Raw genomic sequence first — 15,129 nt, 5'->3', positions numbered from 1 at the left:
TGGTATATCTTGGCCAGGGGACAGAACCCAAAGCCTTCCTCACAGGGGCGAACGCTCAACTAAAGGCCAAAAGCGAGGCATTGTCAAGGGAGACAATAGGAAGAAGAAAGTTCCTAAGAAAAAAAAGAGAAAAGATAAGATCCCAAATTTAGTCGCCTCTTACGATCATGCAATGCGGACAGCAGGTAATGATCCAAATAATTGCCAAATATTTTGGGTGTAAAAGAACCGGAAGTAGTTGTACCAATTCCGTAAAAAGTGAACATGGCTTAAAATTGGCTTAAAAATATAGATATTTTGGGGTTTAAGATTGTGTAATTTTTTTAATAGATCTTTTTTTTTGTTGCATAAATGCTTCTATGATTTGCAGTAAATATCACTCTAAAGAAAATGATAACTTTTTGAAGCAAAAAAAAAAGAAGAGTTAAATGTGCATTATTTTGACTAAAAATGGAACCTTGTCACACTCCCATGAAGGATGATATTAAAATAGGTCAAATAACAGGGCCCTGTGACCTTTTGAATTTTTTAATATATTTCATAGGTTGTCTCCTATAGAACTACAAATATCACCCGGTAATTATTAAATTGGCTCGTTGGCAAAAATCAATTTAACCTGTAACAGGTCCTTTCAATAGTTGTAATTGAGATTCATAATTTATTGAAGTGTATTGTAATATGAATTGTGACGTAACCGACGATAGTGTTCATATTAGTCTGATAAAATGCGGCTTTTTCCATGACTATTTTTTAAAGAATAGTATGTTACCTTTCTTATTAACAAAGTCTTAAGATTAGTTTCAATTTCATAAGAGAGTGACATGAAGTAATATAACTCGTTAGAGTTTTTTTTTTTTTTTTTTTTTTTTCATGTCAAATTGAAACTCACACATGATTCTCGGGATCTATATATCTACATTTTTTTGTGATTGTTATTTTCAGAGGATTGTAGTACATGCATTTCGTAGGGGCCGCGGTGGCCGAGTGGTTAAGGTGTACCGACACTTTAACACTAGCCCTCCACCTCTGGGTTGCGAGTTCGAAACCTACGTGGGGCAGTTGCCAGGTACTGACTGTAGGCCGGTGGTTTTTCTCCGGGTACTCCGGCTTTCCTCCACCTCGAAAACCTGGCACGTCCTTAAATGACCCTGGCTGTTAATAGGACGTTAAACAAAAACAAACAACATGCATTTCGTTTAGAAATTATATTGCGTGTGATCGTCTTCTCATTTGTTTATAACACAAAAGGCCATTGTTGAAGATATGATCATTATTTAAAGCATAGTCTTATTCTCCCTGTACATGTTCTCCCTGCAAATCTATCTTTTTTTGTTCGTGGTTCTACCGATTTTGAGTCAGAATTACATGTACATATTGCCCAGGTCAATGACAATTGTCACAAACACATTTATGTTATAGGATATTGTACCAAATGTATATATATATATATATATATATTGACTAATCAAAAGAAAATGTTTTGAAAAGCATACTATCGTATTCAGATTCCATTCTGGATATCCAGACCTTTGATCTCCAGTATAATCGAAGAGCCAGTTGTATTCCTTTTTTGAATCAAAATGATATTTACATGCAAGTCTATTACACATTCCGGATAAAAATCAACGTGATTTGGTGTTCAGACAAGTTTTATCTGTTTGTACAATCACTCATATTGCCGGAGTGACCAGACAAACATCTTTAATAACTTAAACGATTAAATGTTTCTGATGAAGTAATGAATCAATTCAAACAAATTAAAATTTGAGTTGTTATTTCCACTCCTGTACGATACTCTGTGATACACTAACAGATCTATTGCAGTGTATCGTAGAGTATCAGGGGCGTAGCTGGGCCCTTGATTAAATGGATTCACGAGCGCCGTAGGCGCGAGTCCGAAAGTTTTGGAAAGTTTTGAAGTTTTGAAAATATCAAAATGGAGTTCAAACAAATTCGATGGTCCGGCTTTTCCCCCAGTAAACGTTAATTTCCATTTACTTCCCGATGTGTCAGTGTCACTATATGGTTCTACTATGAATACAAGGTGCGTTTGACTTCATATTGATACATTTTTTATATATAAAAAACTGGATTCACCTGCGTACCTGCCTACAGGCAGCTGCGCGCCTGAATATCGTAGATGTGCGGAAATCATAAGTCTAATTTTAATTTAAAAATCATCTACACATTCATTCATCGCTTTTTGTGACGTTAACGAGTGACATGGAAGAGAATGGTCATTCATGTATAAGCATTGACGACACTGACAACACTCGCTCCGTATATAGCCCCATGCCAGTGATGGTTACTTCCATTGTTTGTGAATAAGAAACCTAATCGATTTTAAATAGAAATAAAGTCAAACATGTAGCTAAGGATCTGAGTACTATCCTGGCTATATTCTGGTTTTTAAGGAGAAGGATTTGATGACGTGATTATTTGTAAGTTCAGCAAAATAAGCGAGATGTAAATTGCTCATGAATTTATTGTTATCCTGTACAAGACAAAAGACAAAATCTATGTCAACAAAATGTCTTGATATGAAGTATTACACAATGGCGTATTTTGTTAACTGTCGAAACACAGCATTATAACAAACACAAAAGACTTTGGTCAAAGCACAACACATTTTAATATCATCCTGATACTTAACAGTAACGTTCACTGAGCACTGTTGATCCTTTCCGTACCCTATCACACGAGTCAACAACATCATATTCTTACATTGAAGATTTGTAATGAACCGTAGTTTCTCCACGACTAAATGGAATTACGTCGCAAGTTCAACATTAGTCTGTTCTTCAATTTTGACTTTTTAAAGAAGAATTTCTTTTTATATTTTACATTGTTTATTGCTTGAATGTTGTGTAAAGACTTACTGTCATTTATAAATTTAGGTACATCTGAAACCACTAAAAGACCTACCAACAGACTTATACATATTACGCCAACATATCCAATAGTTTTTGACGAAGGTCGGTTATCCCGGACACTTATAAATTTATTCCGATACGATGAAAGAGTTTTGACATCAACCGTGTTCTCCTGTTTTATTTCGACGACAAGTTGTTGTACCTGTTCTGGACTGAGGTATAATGTATTGCTTACTGTCACGGAGGAGGGGAAGTCTGCTGCAATAGAATATCCATGTATCAGTGGAGACCATATCTAAATAATGGATAAAGGGCTAATGATACAATTTACAACTCTCAAATCAAAGGTTCAAATGACGAAACATTTCAAAAAGCGCAATTTTATGTAATGAACCATTGCTCATTATTATAGGGAACAACCAACCAATTGAAAAAAAAATAGATTTTTGAAACATCCCCTGTGTTGATCCAAGGATAAAATGTCTGGTAGCCACTGATTGGCCAGTATGTTATGAAGTAAGAAAATAGATATGTAGCCTGATAGGTAACTATCCATAAGAAATGTTGATATAAATTCCGTAAGTCCGATTGATTTTTTCCCCAAAAGTTCAGGTTATAATAATTAACAGATAAACATGTCAAATTTTTGAGAATTTTTACTGCGAAATTCACCCATTTTCAAAATGGCTACCATGGAGAAAATTTGAGCTGAAGGACCCAACTTTTGTTTTTTGGATTAGGTGTTATATGAGACCCTTAACTTTTGTTATAAACCATAATTGTCATATTAAATTCAAGAATTTGAATGAAATACTCCAAAACTTTAACAATAATGTCTATGGAAAAACAATTGGTTGGTTGGTCCCTATAATGTAAAAATATAAAATATTCAAATCAAGGTTCATGTAGATATCAAATCCAATCTTTTTTACAAGCATATTAATCCCTAATCTGTTGTAATTAAAAAAAAAACAACAGTAACTTGACCAATTGATAATATGTATCATGGTTATCTATGGGTCTTGCTTTTGACATTTGATTTACTAAGCTACTATGCAAATTTCAGGAGAACACAGAAAGCCTATGTGGATCAGACACAATGCACAAAATAATCACACCGTTACGGGCACAATTGTCTATAGCAGGTAGTGCGAGCGTTTGGTTGACCAGATTTGATTTTATAAAAGCATTGCCATTAAAAAGCAAATGGCGGTTGTGAATAATATATAATAAGTATGGCATATATGGAGGCATTTCGTTCATCAAAAACGCTCTTTAAGGCGCTATGAAGAACTCTGAACATAGCAAGAAACATGTATATAGGAAAAATAGTTCAAACTGCAGATTTTAAGGTAAAATATGCAGATTTCTGAAAAAAACCCACCTAACCCCACTGTTTAACAATTTGTCTCGAAAATATTTCTCTTACTTTGCTCAGATGTCTTAATGATATCTGACATGGACATTTTTCGTAATTGAAATCTTTCCTTATATGCCATACTTGTGCAATGTAATTCACAATCGTCATTTGCATTTCAATGTTAAAAGAGAATCTATGTTTATGTTTTTATAAAGTCAGATATGGCCAAACAAACGCTCCACTACCTGTAGTTGTTGCTGATACGTCTGCTGCCGGTGTGACTGTTGTTGTTGTTGTTGTTGTTGTTGTTGTTGATACTGCTGACGTTGTTGTTTTTACTGCTGTTGATACTGCTACTGCAGTTGTTGTTGCTATAGTTGATGTTGCTGCAGGTGGTGATATTGCGATTTCTGTTGTTGCCACTGTTGATGCTGTTGTCTGCACAGGATCAGTGTAGCCTAAAATGATGAACATGTAATTAGAAAGATATTTTAAAATGAAATTTGCTGTTGTTCTACATTCCATGTCTGAATAAAATCCATAAATTACGAAATCATTCAATTATGGTGTTGATGCACCTAACCCTTTTCTTTATTTGGTTTCTTTTACGCCCATTAAGAAGATTAGTTATGGAATCACACAAGTTTAACCCTTGATATTACTGAGGCGTTCTAGAAGGAGAAAATAATTGTATGTTGTATTTTAGAATTTATCATTTGGTTTCATGGTAATCTGTTGTTAAATTTACGTTTAAAGGTGCTTCTCATGAACTGGCAGAGAACGTACACCAAGTCTGAAATAGGAATGTTAGATTGTTCTAACAATGATTAATATTCTATACTTACGACAACTTAACTAATGGTTAATTGTTTCTTTCTAGATATGTAGTAATATCTATACCGGTATTATAACACTACTATACTTACAAGGCAAATCTGTGTGGTTATAAGTAACATTTGGGACAGCAACCGTTGTTATGACAACTGTAAAAACATTTTTTCTATATATTATTTACGTAATAAACATTTCGAAATGGCACCCATGTTTGTCCTTAGATAATGTGTTATAGTAAATAATAATATTACTCGAGTTGTTTCAATGTTTAGTCTATCAAGTGATGGACATTTATCTTGTGATAAATAAAAAGTTATTTAAGGATACAAAGTTAGTGTAAATAAAACGTATTTCGATGGTCGATAAAAACCTCATATTAAGTTACAACATACTATCACATCGACTAAACCACATTATTTGCTTCGGAGTTAATATATACAGTGTCGACACTCATTAGCACAATAATATCTTTGTGCAATGGTTATATTGCAGTAATCGCGAAAATAGAGATTACTACCAAAATATACATGTTTACAGTATACAAACTTGGGTTATCTTGGCTTTTCACATATGAAATGGTTTCGATGCCAACATAGGTAAGGTTGAACTCAATAGGGAAAACTGTCATATCACGCTCCGATGTGGTGCAAGTAGAACTTGAAGAGTCGAACTCGCAGTGATAGCGTTCATAGCTATAACACAGATGTTTACAATCCTCAGGCGACGTGGCATTAACAGTTTTCACGTACGTCAGGACATCTGTTGTTAGCTTTGCCATTCCTATATACTCCTTCAAATACCCAGTATCTACAGTCATAACAAGTAGACTTACTAAAACAATCACCAAAACAAGCCATTGTTCAATGATAATAAATACACCTCTACAAGGTTAGGACTATAGATACAAAGTGAGCCATTTTGAAGCACTGAGGTTTATTTAATGCAACTTATGACATATTTATCATTAACGTATAGATTTTTATTTGGACTAAATATTTCAACACCATTAATACTTAACATATTTAGACTGCACTTTGTTTTTTTTTATATAATTTTTTTATTTTCCAGAACACATATATCATTAACAGTCAATAATTTTAATATATCACCTGCACATGTACACTACTGCCATAATCTTTTAACAATTATCCTCACTACTCACACTCATCTTCATCCTCATCATATCATCATCTTCCTCATCCTTATCATCACCATCAAATCATCATCATCATCATCATCATCATCATCATCATCATCAATAGTCATCATCCTCATCTGCAATAATCATCCTCGTTCTCACCACCACCATCATCATCAATCATCATCAAACATCAATCGTCATCATCATCATCCTCATCATCAACACCATAATCATCATCATCATCATCATAATCATCATCATCATCATCATCATCATTCAATCACCATCATCCTCACCATTATCATCATCATCAACATCATCATCATCATAATCATCATCATCATCATTCAATCACCACCACCACCACCATCATCATCATCATCATCATCATCATCATCATCCTACTCATCATCATCATCATCATCATCATCACCATCGTCATCATCATTCAATCACCATCATCACCATCATCATCATAATCATCATCATCATCAATCAGCATTGACTGCATTTCTTTATATACTATAGAATATCTGAAATTTGAATAACAAGTACTTGCCTAGATACTTGGTGCAAATAAAGGAGTGGCGTTCATGACATGATGCTGCATACCAGCTGAAATCTATATTACTAGGATTAGTTGTTGTGTTTAGTAAGACACATTGTCGCTTGGTGGCGTCATCATTGTCAAATGTGTTGTAAGATGTCTTGTCCAGGGGATTACCACAGTCTGTGCCGATATACCATACTCCGTCCAAATTTGGTTTGTGAAAACCAATCCACAGCGGTTCTCCAATCAACCTAAATTAAATAAAAAATAGTAGAATCATGTCATGTTAATCGCTTATGGAAAGACGAATGACGATAAACGTAGTATTTACGACATACCTGGCAAAAGTAGGTGATACTTACTCCTGGAAATGGATAAACAATTGTTTTCTTATATAAACAAAAGGAACGCCAAATGGTCCAGACAAAGTCATATAACCCTGCAAGGCTTTACATTCTTCGACTGCATCAAACCAGGTAGCATTTGATACTACGATGATGGTCTGCGTTAAATCCTCTCCCCATGCTAAGTAACCTGTAAGCGTGTCCAGAATTAGTTACATGTTTTGCAGCAGAACCATATGTTGCTACATCAATAACAAAAATAGAAAAAGACATAGCTTCGGCCTATAATTTTAAAACGTTTAGCAAAGGATTAATCAATATTACAATTGAAGACAAGGATATATCATATTCATCCCTCTCGAATAAAAGTAGTATTCAAATGACAAGGCATTCACCAAAGCAATGGAATAAAAAAAAGTTTGATAATCTTGAAATTTACACGAAAAAAAATTAGACAATATGATAATGACTTAATTGTCCAACAATAAGCTGGCTTCTTTCCTCTCATATCACGATGTATGAAATAGACATGTGTTACTTTTAAAAAAGTCTTGGCCATCTTTACTTAGTCAGATTTCTCGCCTTTTTTTAAAGCAAAAACTAATACGATTCAGATCATTGTCTGTCATTATAGAGAATCTAACGTTTATGTTAATCTAATGATGACAATGTCATATAAAACAGTCCTCTTTGTAAATCTCGAATATATTAAGGACATAGTTACCTGTTACGTTTATTATTGTGTTGTTTGGTTCAGTGATGGAATCTGTATACTGAACTGAAAAAGACAAGATATAAACAAATGTAAAAGTATTTGCTGTGAACATCAATCGTTATCGGTAAATAAGTGACCTGTACCACTACTGGGTGGTGATATAACAAGATAGTGAGTATGGAGTGATCTGTACCACTACTGGGTGGTGATATGACAAGTTAGTGAGTGTGGAGTGATCTGTACCACTACTGGGTGATACTACAAGATAGTGAGTATGGAGTGATCTGTACCACTACTGGGTGATACTACAAGATAGTGAGTATGGAGTGATCTGTACCACTACTGGGTGATACTACAAGATAGTGAGTATGGAGTGATCTGTAACATTACTGGGTGGTGATATAACAAGATAGTGAGTATGGAGTGATCTGTACCACTACTGGGTGATACTACAAGATAGTGAGTATGGAGTGATCTGTAACATTACTGGGTGGTGACATGACAAGATAGTGAGTATGGAGTGTTGTGTACCAATACTGGGTGGTGATATTACAAGATAGTGAGTATGGAGTGATCTGTATCATTGCTGGGTGGTGATATTACAAGATAGTGAGTATGGAGTGATCTTTACCAATACTGGGTGGTGACATTACAAGATAGTGAGTAGGGAGTGACCTGTGCTACTACTGGGTAGTAAATGGAACGACCTTTATCAACATCAGGTTCATTGTAGGTATTTTGCAAAATGACGATATTTTGACAAATAGCGAAACTGCATGTGGGAATATATATTTATAGATATAATACCATGGCTGATTGATAAGTTGTGAGCCTCGTAATGAAGGAGGTACCAAAGGATCTTCTTTTTAAGTCCTTCTATTCTTTGACTATATAGGGCCGTGTACCCAACGACTGGTCTCATCTAAGAATATCCATAATGCTATGGTAGCAACACTGAGAAAATATGCCCCTTCATATGCTACAGTGAAAAGGTGGGTGGCGTAAGTTAAGCGCAGCCGACAGAGCATTGAGAATGAACCCCGTACTGGAAGGCCTGTCAATGTTGCAACCCTAGAAATGGTTAATAAAGTTCATGATATTGTTATGACAGAAATATATGTAGCCTTAGAAGTGGCATTTCACAGGAAGGAGTACATTCCATTCTGACCGAGGATGTTGCAATGAGAAATCTTTCGGCCGGATGGGTACCAAGACTTCTGACAGTTGATCAGAAGCACACCAGGCGCACATTATCGCGTGCTTATCTGAACCTTTTTGAGGGAGATCCTTTCAACTTTCGTCTCTCATTTGTCACTATGGGTGAAACATGGGTCCATCATTTGACCTCAAAGGCCAAACAACAATCGAAACAATGGAAACACTCTGGCTCTCCCCCGCCACAGAAGGCAATGACTGTTCCATCAGTTGGGAAGGTGTTATGGTCTAGGTTTTTTTGGATACAGATGTATTCTACTGATAGAATATCTCAAAAAGGGACAAACAATCAATGGCACTTACTATGCTTCACTTCTGAGGCAGTTACGGGACAGATTAAACTTAAGGCGCCGCGGAAAGCTCACTAAAGGTGTGTAATTCCATCAGGACAATGCTCCTGTTCACAAATCTGTCCATGCCATGGCTGCCATACAAGATTGTGGCTTTAAATTGATTGAACATCCGCCTTATTGATCTGATCTCGCTTCATCAGTCTTTCATCTATTTCCAAACTGAAACCAGCTATTTCAGGCACCCACTTTCAGTCCGATGTTTGACGTCATACATGCAGTGGACGACTGTCTGAACAGCCAAGAAAAAGGAGTTCTATAAAAGTGGCATTGAGGCCCCTAAACGCCGCTGGCAAAAGTGTATAGATACTGAAGGGAATTATGTTGAAAAATGATACGATATGTCCGGCAAAATTCAAATCCTTCAACATGAGGCTCACAGCATATCAATCAGCCCTCGTATATACGCATACAATCTGTATAGCATTGTTACAGCTGTAACTTATCAAAATGACAGAACTTTCTGAAGACATCAAGAGAACACCGTCGTGTAAAGGAAACCGACATTATATCTCCCGTAAATAACTATAACTTCTATTCGGACGATATATATTCCACAGGGTCTACAGATTTTATAGAATGGTAAGTCTTCTGCTTCCACTCTCAATTAGTATTCATTATTTACGTCGGGCATACGACTATAAAAAAGAAATCATTTTACTAAACAAACGACAATGTTTCGTATACATTTGAGTTTTCAACGATCGCATTGCAATTGTGGACATACTGCAATGTAGGAGAGTCCCAAATTTGATCATACATCGTACGCTCGTTTTTTTCTCTTGAAAGTAAAACATTTTATTGCCTCAAGCATAGAGTCTCGGGGGTTCGGGCCTCTGAAGTTCCTCACAGAACTTATCAAAGATCATATGCAATAAGATATAAACGAAATTATAATATCACAGTTTCATTGACAGTTTGAATAATAGCGAGTTTATATGTCAACTTTTACGATGCCGTCTTCTACAGATACGCATCTATTACAACTATTGAAGATTTTGTTTTAAAGTTAAGTATTATTATGACTTCCATAATGGGTTGAAAGCAAATCTAATGAATTTTCTTAGTGTAAAAAAATAAATAAATAAAATAGATAAAATAAAATGAATAAATAAAATAAAAATAAATAAAATACCCGTAATATTTGGTCATTTCCTTTATGGAGCAACATCATATTTCTTCTTTTGTAAATAAATAATCTTGCCGCACTTAGATTCGCAAAAGATTTAGATTACTTAACCCCAATAGATTAATTCTATCATAGTTATTTGAGTTCCCTGGATGACTTTTTGAAAACAAATTTTCTAAACCAGAAAATCTTTAAAGCTGACAATTCCGGACACCGTATCAACAAATGAAGCTTCTGACCAACCGTTTAATCATCTAAATCAGGCATATCACATTTCAAAAGTTTCTATAGACGGATGCCCTAACAATTTGATCTACCTGACCACCGGAGCTCAGTCCAGTCCAGTTCCGCTGTAACTGTATCTATGTCATTATATGCATTTACAGAAAAAATATTTCAATCATATATGTCATTAGCAATATTACAGAAATAACAGTGATTATAATGTCAATGTTAAGCAACAAAGAAAACCTCTTTATGACATCTTTATTCTACGAGAGTAATGCAAACAAATATATGATAAATACTCAAATATCTATAGCAACGCTATAATTAAACCGTTGACACTTACCAGTTAAGTAAAACACACATAGCATGCACCATAGACTCCGAGTTGTAGCCATCATCCACTTTTTCTGTCTAAACGATATTTTGGCAATTTAGAGTAAGTCCTATTATTAATCAGTTGATTTAGAAGTAGATTCCTTCCTATTGAATCATCTGATCCGATGCTAGTGACTGTTTGGGAGATAATGACCATGCGGTTCACCGTATATTCATGTTATGCCGTTATTCTGTCACTTCAATGTACCTGAACAAACTCATTCTTTTCAAACTGGAAATAAAACTTAGCTATAAAATGAAAGTTCTTCGTACCCGTTTTTACCACGTTAATCTATAAGTAAAGGAGGCACGTCCAACGCTATATCTACTAGATAAAGATCAATAAAAAGTACGACCACATGAAATATTGTATCTATACTCTCTATGTGTAATCAGGGCCTAGTGCTCTATTGTACACTCTGAGTCAAGGTACCATTTCAGTACTTTAGAAATCAATACTTTTTACTAGCATACAAATATTTTACTAGTTCAAGAACAATAATTTCTGAACTATACGTTTTACTACATATATTATTAGCCTAAAAGGAAACTACTGATGCAAAACATAGCTATTTCACGACACGTTTCATTATTACAACGCAATTTAAATTTCAGAGTATTTTATTTAATTTCTCGCAATATGAGTAGATAATGTTCCTTTTGTATATTACGATCGAATTAGGATATTCCAATACATTTGACAAAATATCACAGCTAGAGTTTCACAGAAAAATAGCATTATTTATACATGTGCTACACAGACAGGCATGACTTTACACACCTAAAATGTCGAAAAGCTTGTATTTTTGCAATTCAACAGAAATTATACATGTTATCATTTATGTTTGATAGGATAATTATGTTTTTATGTGACCATATACTTTAGAAATCTGTAATGTGAAATGTAGGTTCGTTAATGATATCAGAGGTAGCAATAAGAAACGTTTGTATTTTCTGAATGTTTTCTTAATTTCGTTTTCCATACTGATATTATTGATTCATCGTTTTAGTACACATAATGGTCGGTCTGTTTTCCTTTAAAAGTCAGGGATGGACGTGTCGAAGTTCATATATGAACTATATATACTACAGAGTCAAAGAGGTTAAAGGCGTTCCCACACACACACTAATCGATTATACATAATGTCCGCCATGTGGTTGTATATCAGTGTTAGTAAATTCAGGTTCAGAGCTTCAGGTATTTGGATATTTATTGAGATTATCTATTGTAACGGTGTTGTTTTAAAAATCAAGATTATGGAAATATTGTAAAACCCCGAAACCGGAAATACTGCGCGTCTGTGATGATATTTTATTAAAACGGTGCTAGTGTGGGTCGATTTATCTGGTTGTCGCTATTGGCTTGTCAGTTGCATTATGGGATTACTTGGGAAGCTACCATTCTCACACCATGACTCTCACTCCATGCTTGAAATTGCTACAAATTTGTATACATCATTATATACACTCAATGTAGTTTCCCACTGGATTGGTTTAAAGCTTGTTTCGACCTTTATTTCAAAGGCTGGTTTTTAAAATGGCTTCTAAGCAAATGCCATTGGTAGCCTCTGTTGTCCTATGTTTGCAATTAGGCATTTTCTAAGTCCAAACATGTATATATAAAGCAAGAGTATACAGAATATGAAAAATGTAGTTTTCGGAGAATATGCTATTATATCATTTCTTCATTTTATTGAGAAAAGTAAAAATCAACATGCTGAAAATAACATATTAAATATCATATATGCAAAGCAAGAAGTTTACATATTTGAATGCATAAGGAACAGAAGATAAACATGTGATGGGTTTTAAATAAGATGATGCTCTTTTAACATTAAACAAAAATAAAACATCCTGCTGCATTCCTTTCACATTTATCTGCTTAATCATCCTCAAACAAACAGTACAACATAAACTGCGCTAAATTATTAATTAGAAGTTTTGTGCAAAATATTTCAAATTTATTGAAAATATTGCTTAATAATTTCTAAAAGAAAAACGAGCATTTGCATTGAAATATAGCAAAGAAAGCTGAAATAAATACAACGGCATTTCCATCTTTCTTCATCTTGGAGAGACTATCCATGATGGCTTTTGTAAACTTTGCATCATTTTTGCTTCCAGGAAAATGTCCTACTCTGTCCAGCATGTAATCAGGCAGGGCTATGTTCACGAACTTCAAATAGTTCCGCTTCTTTTGGTCACAACAGGACTTATGCCCTGGAGCTTGTGATCCCAACTCTAAGGAATAATGATATTTGTACCATTAAGTATGACAATTGCTCGCTTGCCAAAATATGTTTCGGAGAAAACAGTATTGTACTCCAGAATGTTTTCTGTTGTAAGATGTTCACATTAAAGGAATAATGGAAAAATAGTTATGCCTATGCTTTTTCTATTGGATGAAATGATTTCGATATACTGTTATAAAGAGATGAACAATGTTACTAACATAGGTCCATCTTCACTTATACCAAGGAAAACATTCATACATCCTCGTGGTTGGCTGTAAATACTAGTGTTAACTGAGGACGAACAATATAAAGGCATTTCTAGAATTTGTCTTCTTGTCCAACCTGTCCAGGTTTTAAATCGTTCAAAGTGGAGAAACGCAGAAGAAAAGGATAACTTCTGCTATGATAGTATATTTGATATCTTCAAAACATCATTGGTGATTTCCTTCCATTTGTAATATAGCCAAAATGTAAACACTTCTCTTTCATCAGTGCAAATGTCAACGTTAGGCTTAATGAATATCCCTATGAGATGATATAAACAAATACGTGAGGACCAAGGACATCACAGTTTGAGATGAAATATGAGTTAGTGTTTACGCGCTTGTGCAAAATGATAGAGTTTTGATATTTAATCTTTAGATTGCAGCTTTCATTTCTGATAATTCTTGAAACACTTCGCAGAACATCAGTTAAGTTATTGCAACCTGCTTTTAAAATATCCTGCGACCAATTGTGCTGGGAAAAAGTCCTATGTTCTCGGAGATTATTTTTGTTTTAATGTCACTCCGAAACAAAGCTTTACAATCCGTACCTACACACCTATCCCTCCATGTCAGAACGGTACTGTATTAAGGTGTTTATAGTCTCCATCAGGCGCTATTTTGTGAATAGGATAGAAGCGCTTTGATATACTGTTTTAAATAATGGACATAGATGCTATTTACTTAATTAATAAGTATGGTATCTAAACACTGTATGATTTTGAATGGACTTGATATGGAAGACATTCAAAATGTCATTTGTTCACAAAAAATGACGTTTTTCCTCAAAATGCTAAAAAGAACCTATAGCATTTTGATGTTTTTATTTTATGGATCAAAAATTCCTATTTCGTTTAAAAAAATAATATTTATCTGATTTTTGACCATACGCGTTCTTAGTTTAATATTTAGTTACGTTATTAGTTAATTAGGCAAGTGCATCATCGGTCTATTTGGGTTAAATGTATCCAAGACAACTTACTTTGATGGCAGAAGGCAATGTTTCGGTGAGTGGTCTTTAAGTTAAAACAATTTTCTAGGCCGACCTCTATGGAATTTAACATTGCTGGAAACCCCACCGTTCACTTTATTATCGACCTGGACACCAGGAAAAGTAAAATGATTCGTAGAAAGAAGTAAAAAGAAACTTTTTTTTGACATAGAAAAAATTAAATACATTTATACTGCGAAATGTGAGTACACTTACAAATAGTTTGGAATGTTATATGCTGGTTATGCAACCACACCCAACATACAAAAATAGAGTGCCCATTATTGTTCGATCGAATAATTTCAACAGCCGTGTCTCGCATTTTATACAATGGTAATGTCACACTACATCTTAAGTATGAAATCACCATGTTCTTTTACATTAATTATCTATGAAAATATATACATAGATACTATTTCCCCCCATAATTCCCCGTTTATAAAAATATTCTGTTTAGATTTTGCCCTGTTTCATACACGTTTACAAAACTGGCATCCACTTGATTTTTTATTTGAAGTACTTAATCA

At 34.5% G+C, this 15,129-nt stretch overlaps 2 protein-coding genes across 2 annotated transcripts; both read right to left on the bottom strand.

Annotated features, from left to right (window-relative positions):
• Positions 1-2,583: 2,583 nt before the first annotated feature.
• Positions 2,584-6,297, bottom strand: LOC117328915 (bypass of stop codon protein 1-like). The gene is made up of 4 exons (XM_033886528.1): positions 5,614-6,297; positions 5,160-5,216; positions 4,479-4,691; positions 2,584-3,131 (listed from the first exon to the last, which is right to left on the bottom strand). Exons 1-4 carry the CDS (start codon positions 5,882-5,884, stop codon positions 2,761-2,763), a joined length of 912 nt encoding a protein of 303 aa, XP_033742419.1. The 5' UTR covers positions 5,885-6,297; the 3' UTR covers positions 2,584-2,760.
• A 374-nt stretch (positions 6,298-6,671) lies between these two features.
• Positions 6,672-11,408, bottom strand: LOC117328914. Its single transcript, XM_033886527.1, has 4 exons — positions 11,083-11,408; positions 7,827-7,880; positions 7,121-7,292; positions 6,672-7,009 (listed from the first exon to the last, which is right to left on the bottom strand). Exons 1-4 carry the CDS (start codon positions 11,135-11,137, stop codon positions 6,724-6,726), a joined length of 567 nt encoding a protein of 188 aa, XP_033742418.1. The 5' UTR covers positions 11,138-11,408; the 3' UTR covers positions 6,672-6,723.
• Between the last annotated feature and the right edge of the window lie 3,721 nt (positions 11,409-15,129).

Source organism: Pecten maximus, chromosome 6, assembly GCF_902652985.1.
Source record: "Pecten maximus chromosome 6, xPecMax1.1, whole genome shotgun sequence".
Taxonomy (NCBI): Eukaryota; Metazoa; Mollusca; class Bivalvia; order Pectinida; family Pectinidae; genus Pecten; species Pecten maximus.
The sequence above is the reverse complement of the archived record's forward strand: the minus strand, read 5'-3'. Positions and strand labels throughout refer to the sequence as shown.

Excerpts from the sequence above, each read along its gene's own strand:
- LOC117328914 (XM_033886527.1), bottom strand. The coding sequence starts at position 11,137 with ATGATGGCTACAACTCGGAGTCTATGGTGCATGCTATGTGTGTTTTAC. Across the intron at positions 7,293-7,826 it reads CACAATAATAAACGTAACAG|GTTACTTAGCATGGGGAGAG; the intron begins GTAACTATGTCC and ends ACACGCTTACAG. Across the intron at positions 7,010-7,120 it reads TTGTTTATCCATTTCCAGGA|GTTGATTGGAGAACCGCTGT; the intron begins GTAAGTATCACC and ends TATTTAATTTAG.
- LOC117328915 (XM_033886528.1), bottom strand. The coding sequence starts at position 5,884 with ATGACTGTAGATACTGGGTATTTGAAGGAGTATATAGGAATGGCAAAG. Across the intron at positions 5,217-5,613 it reads GAAAAGCCAAGATAACCCAA|TTGTCATAACAACGGTTGCT; the intron begins GTTTGTATACTG and ends ATGTTTTTACAG. Across the intron at positions 4,692-5,159 it reads TAACCACACAGATTTGCCTT|GCTACACTGATCCTGTGCAG; the intron begins GTAAGTATAGTA and ends TCATCATTTTAG.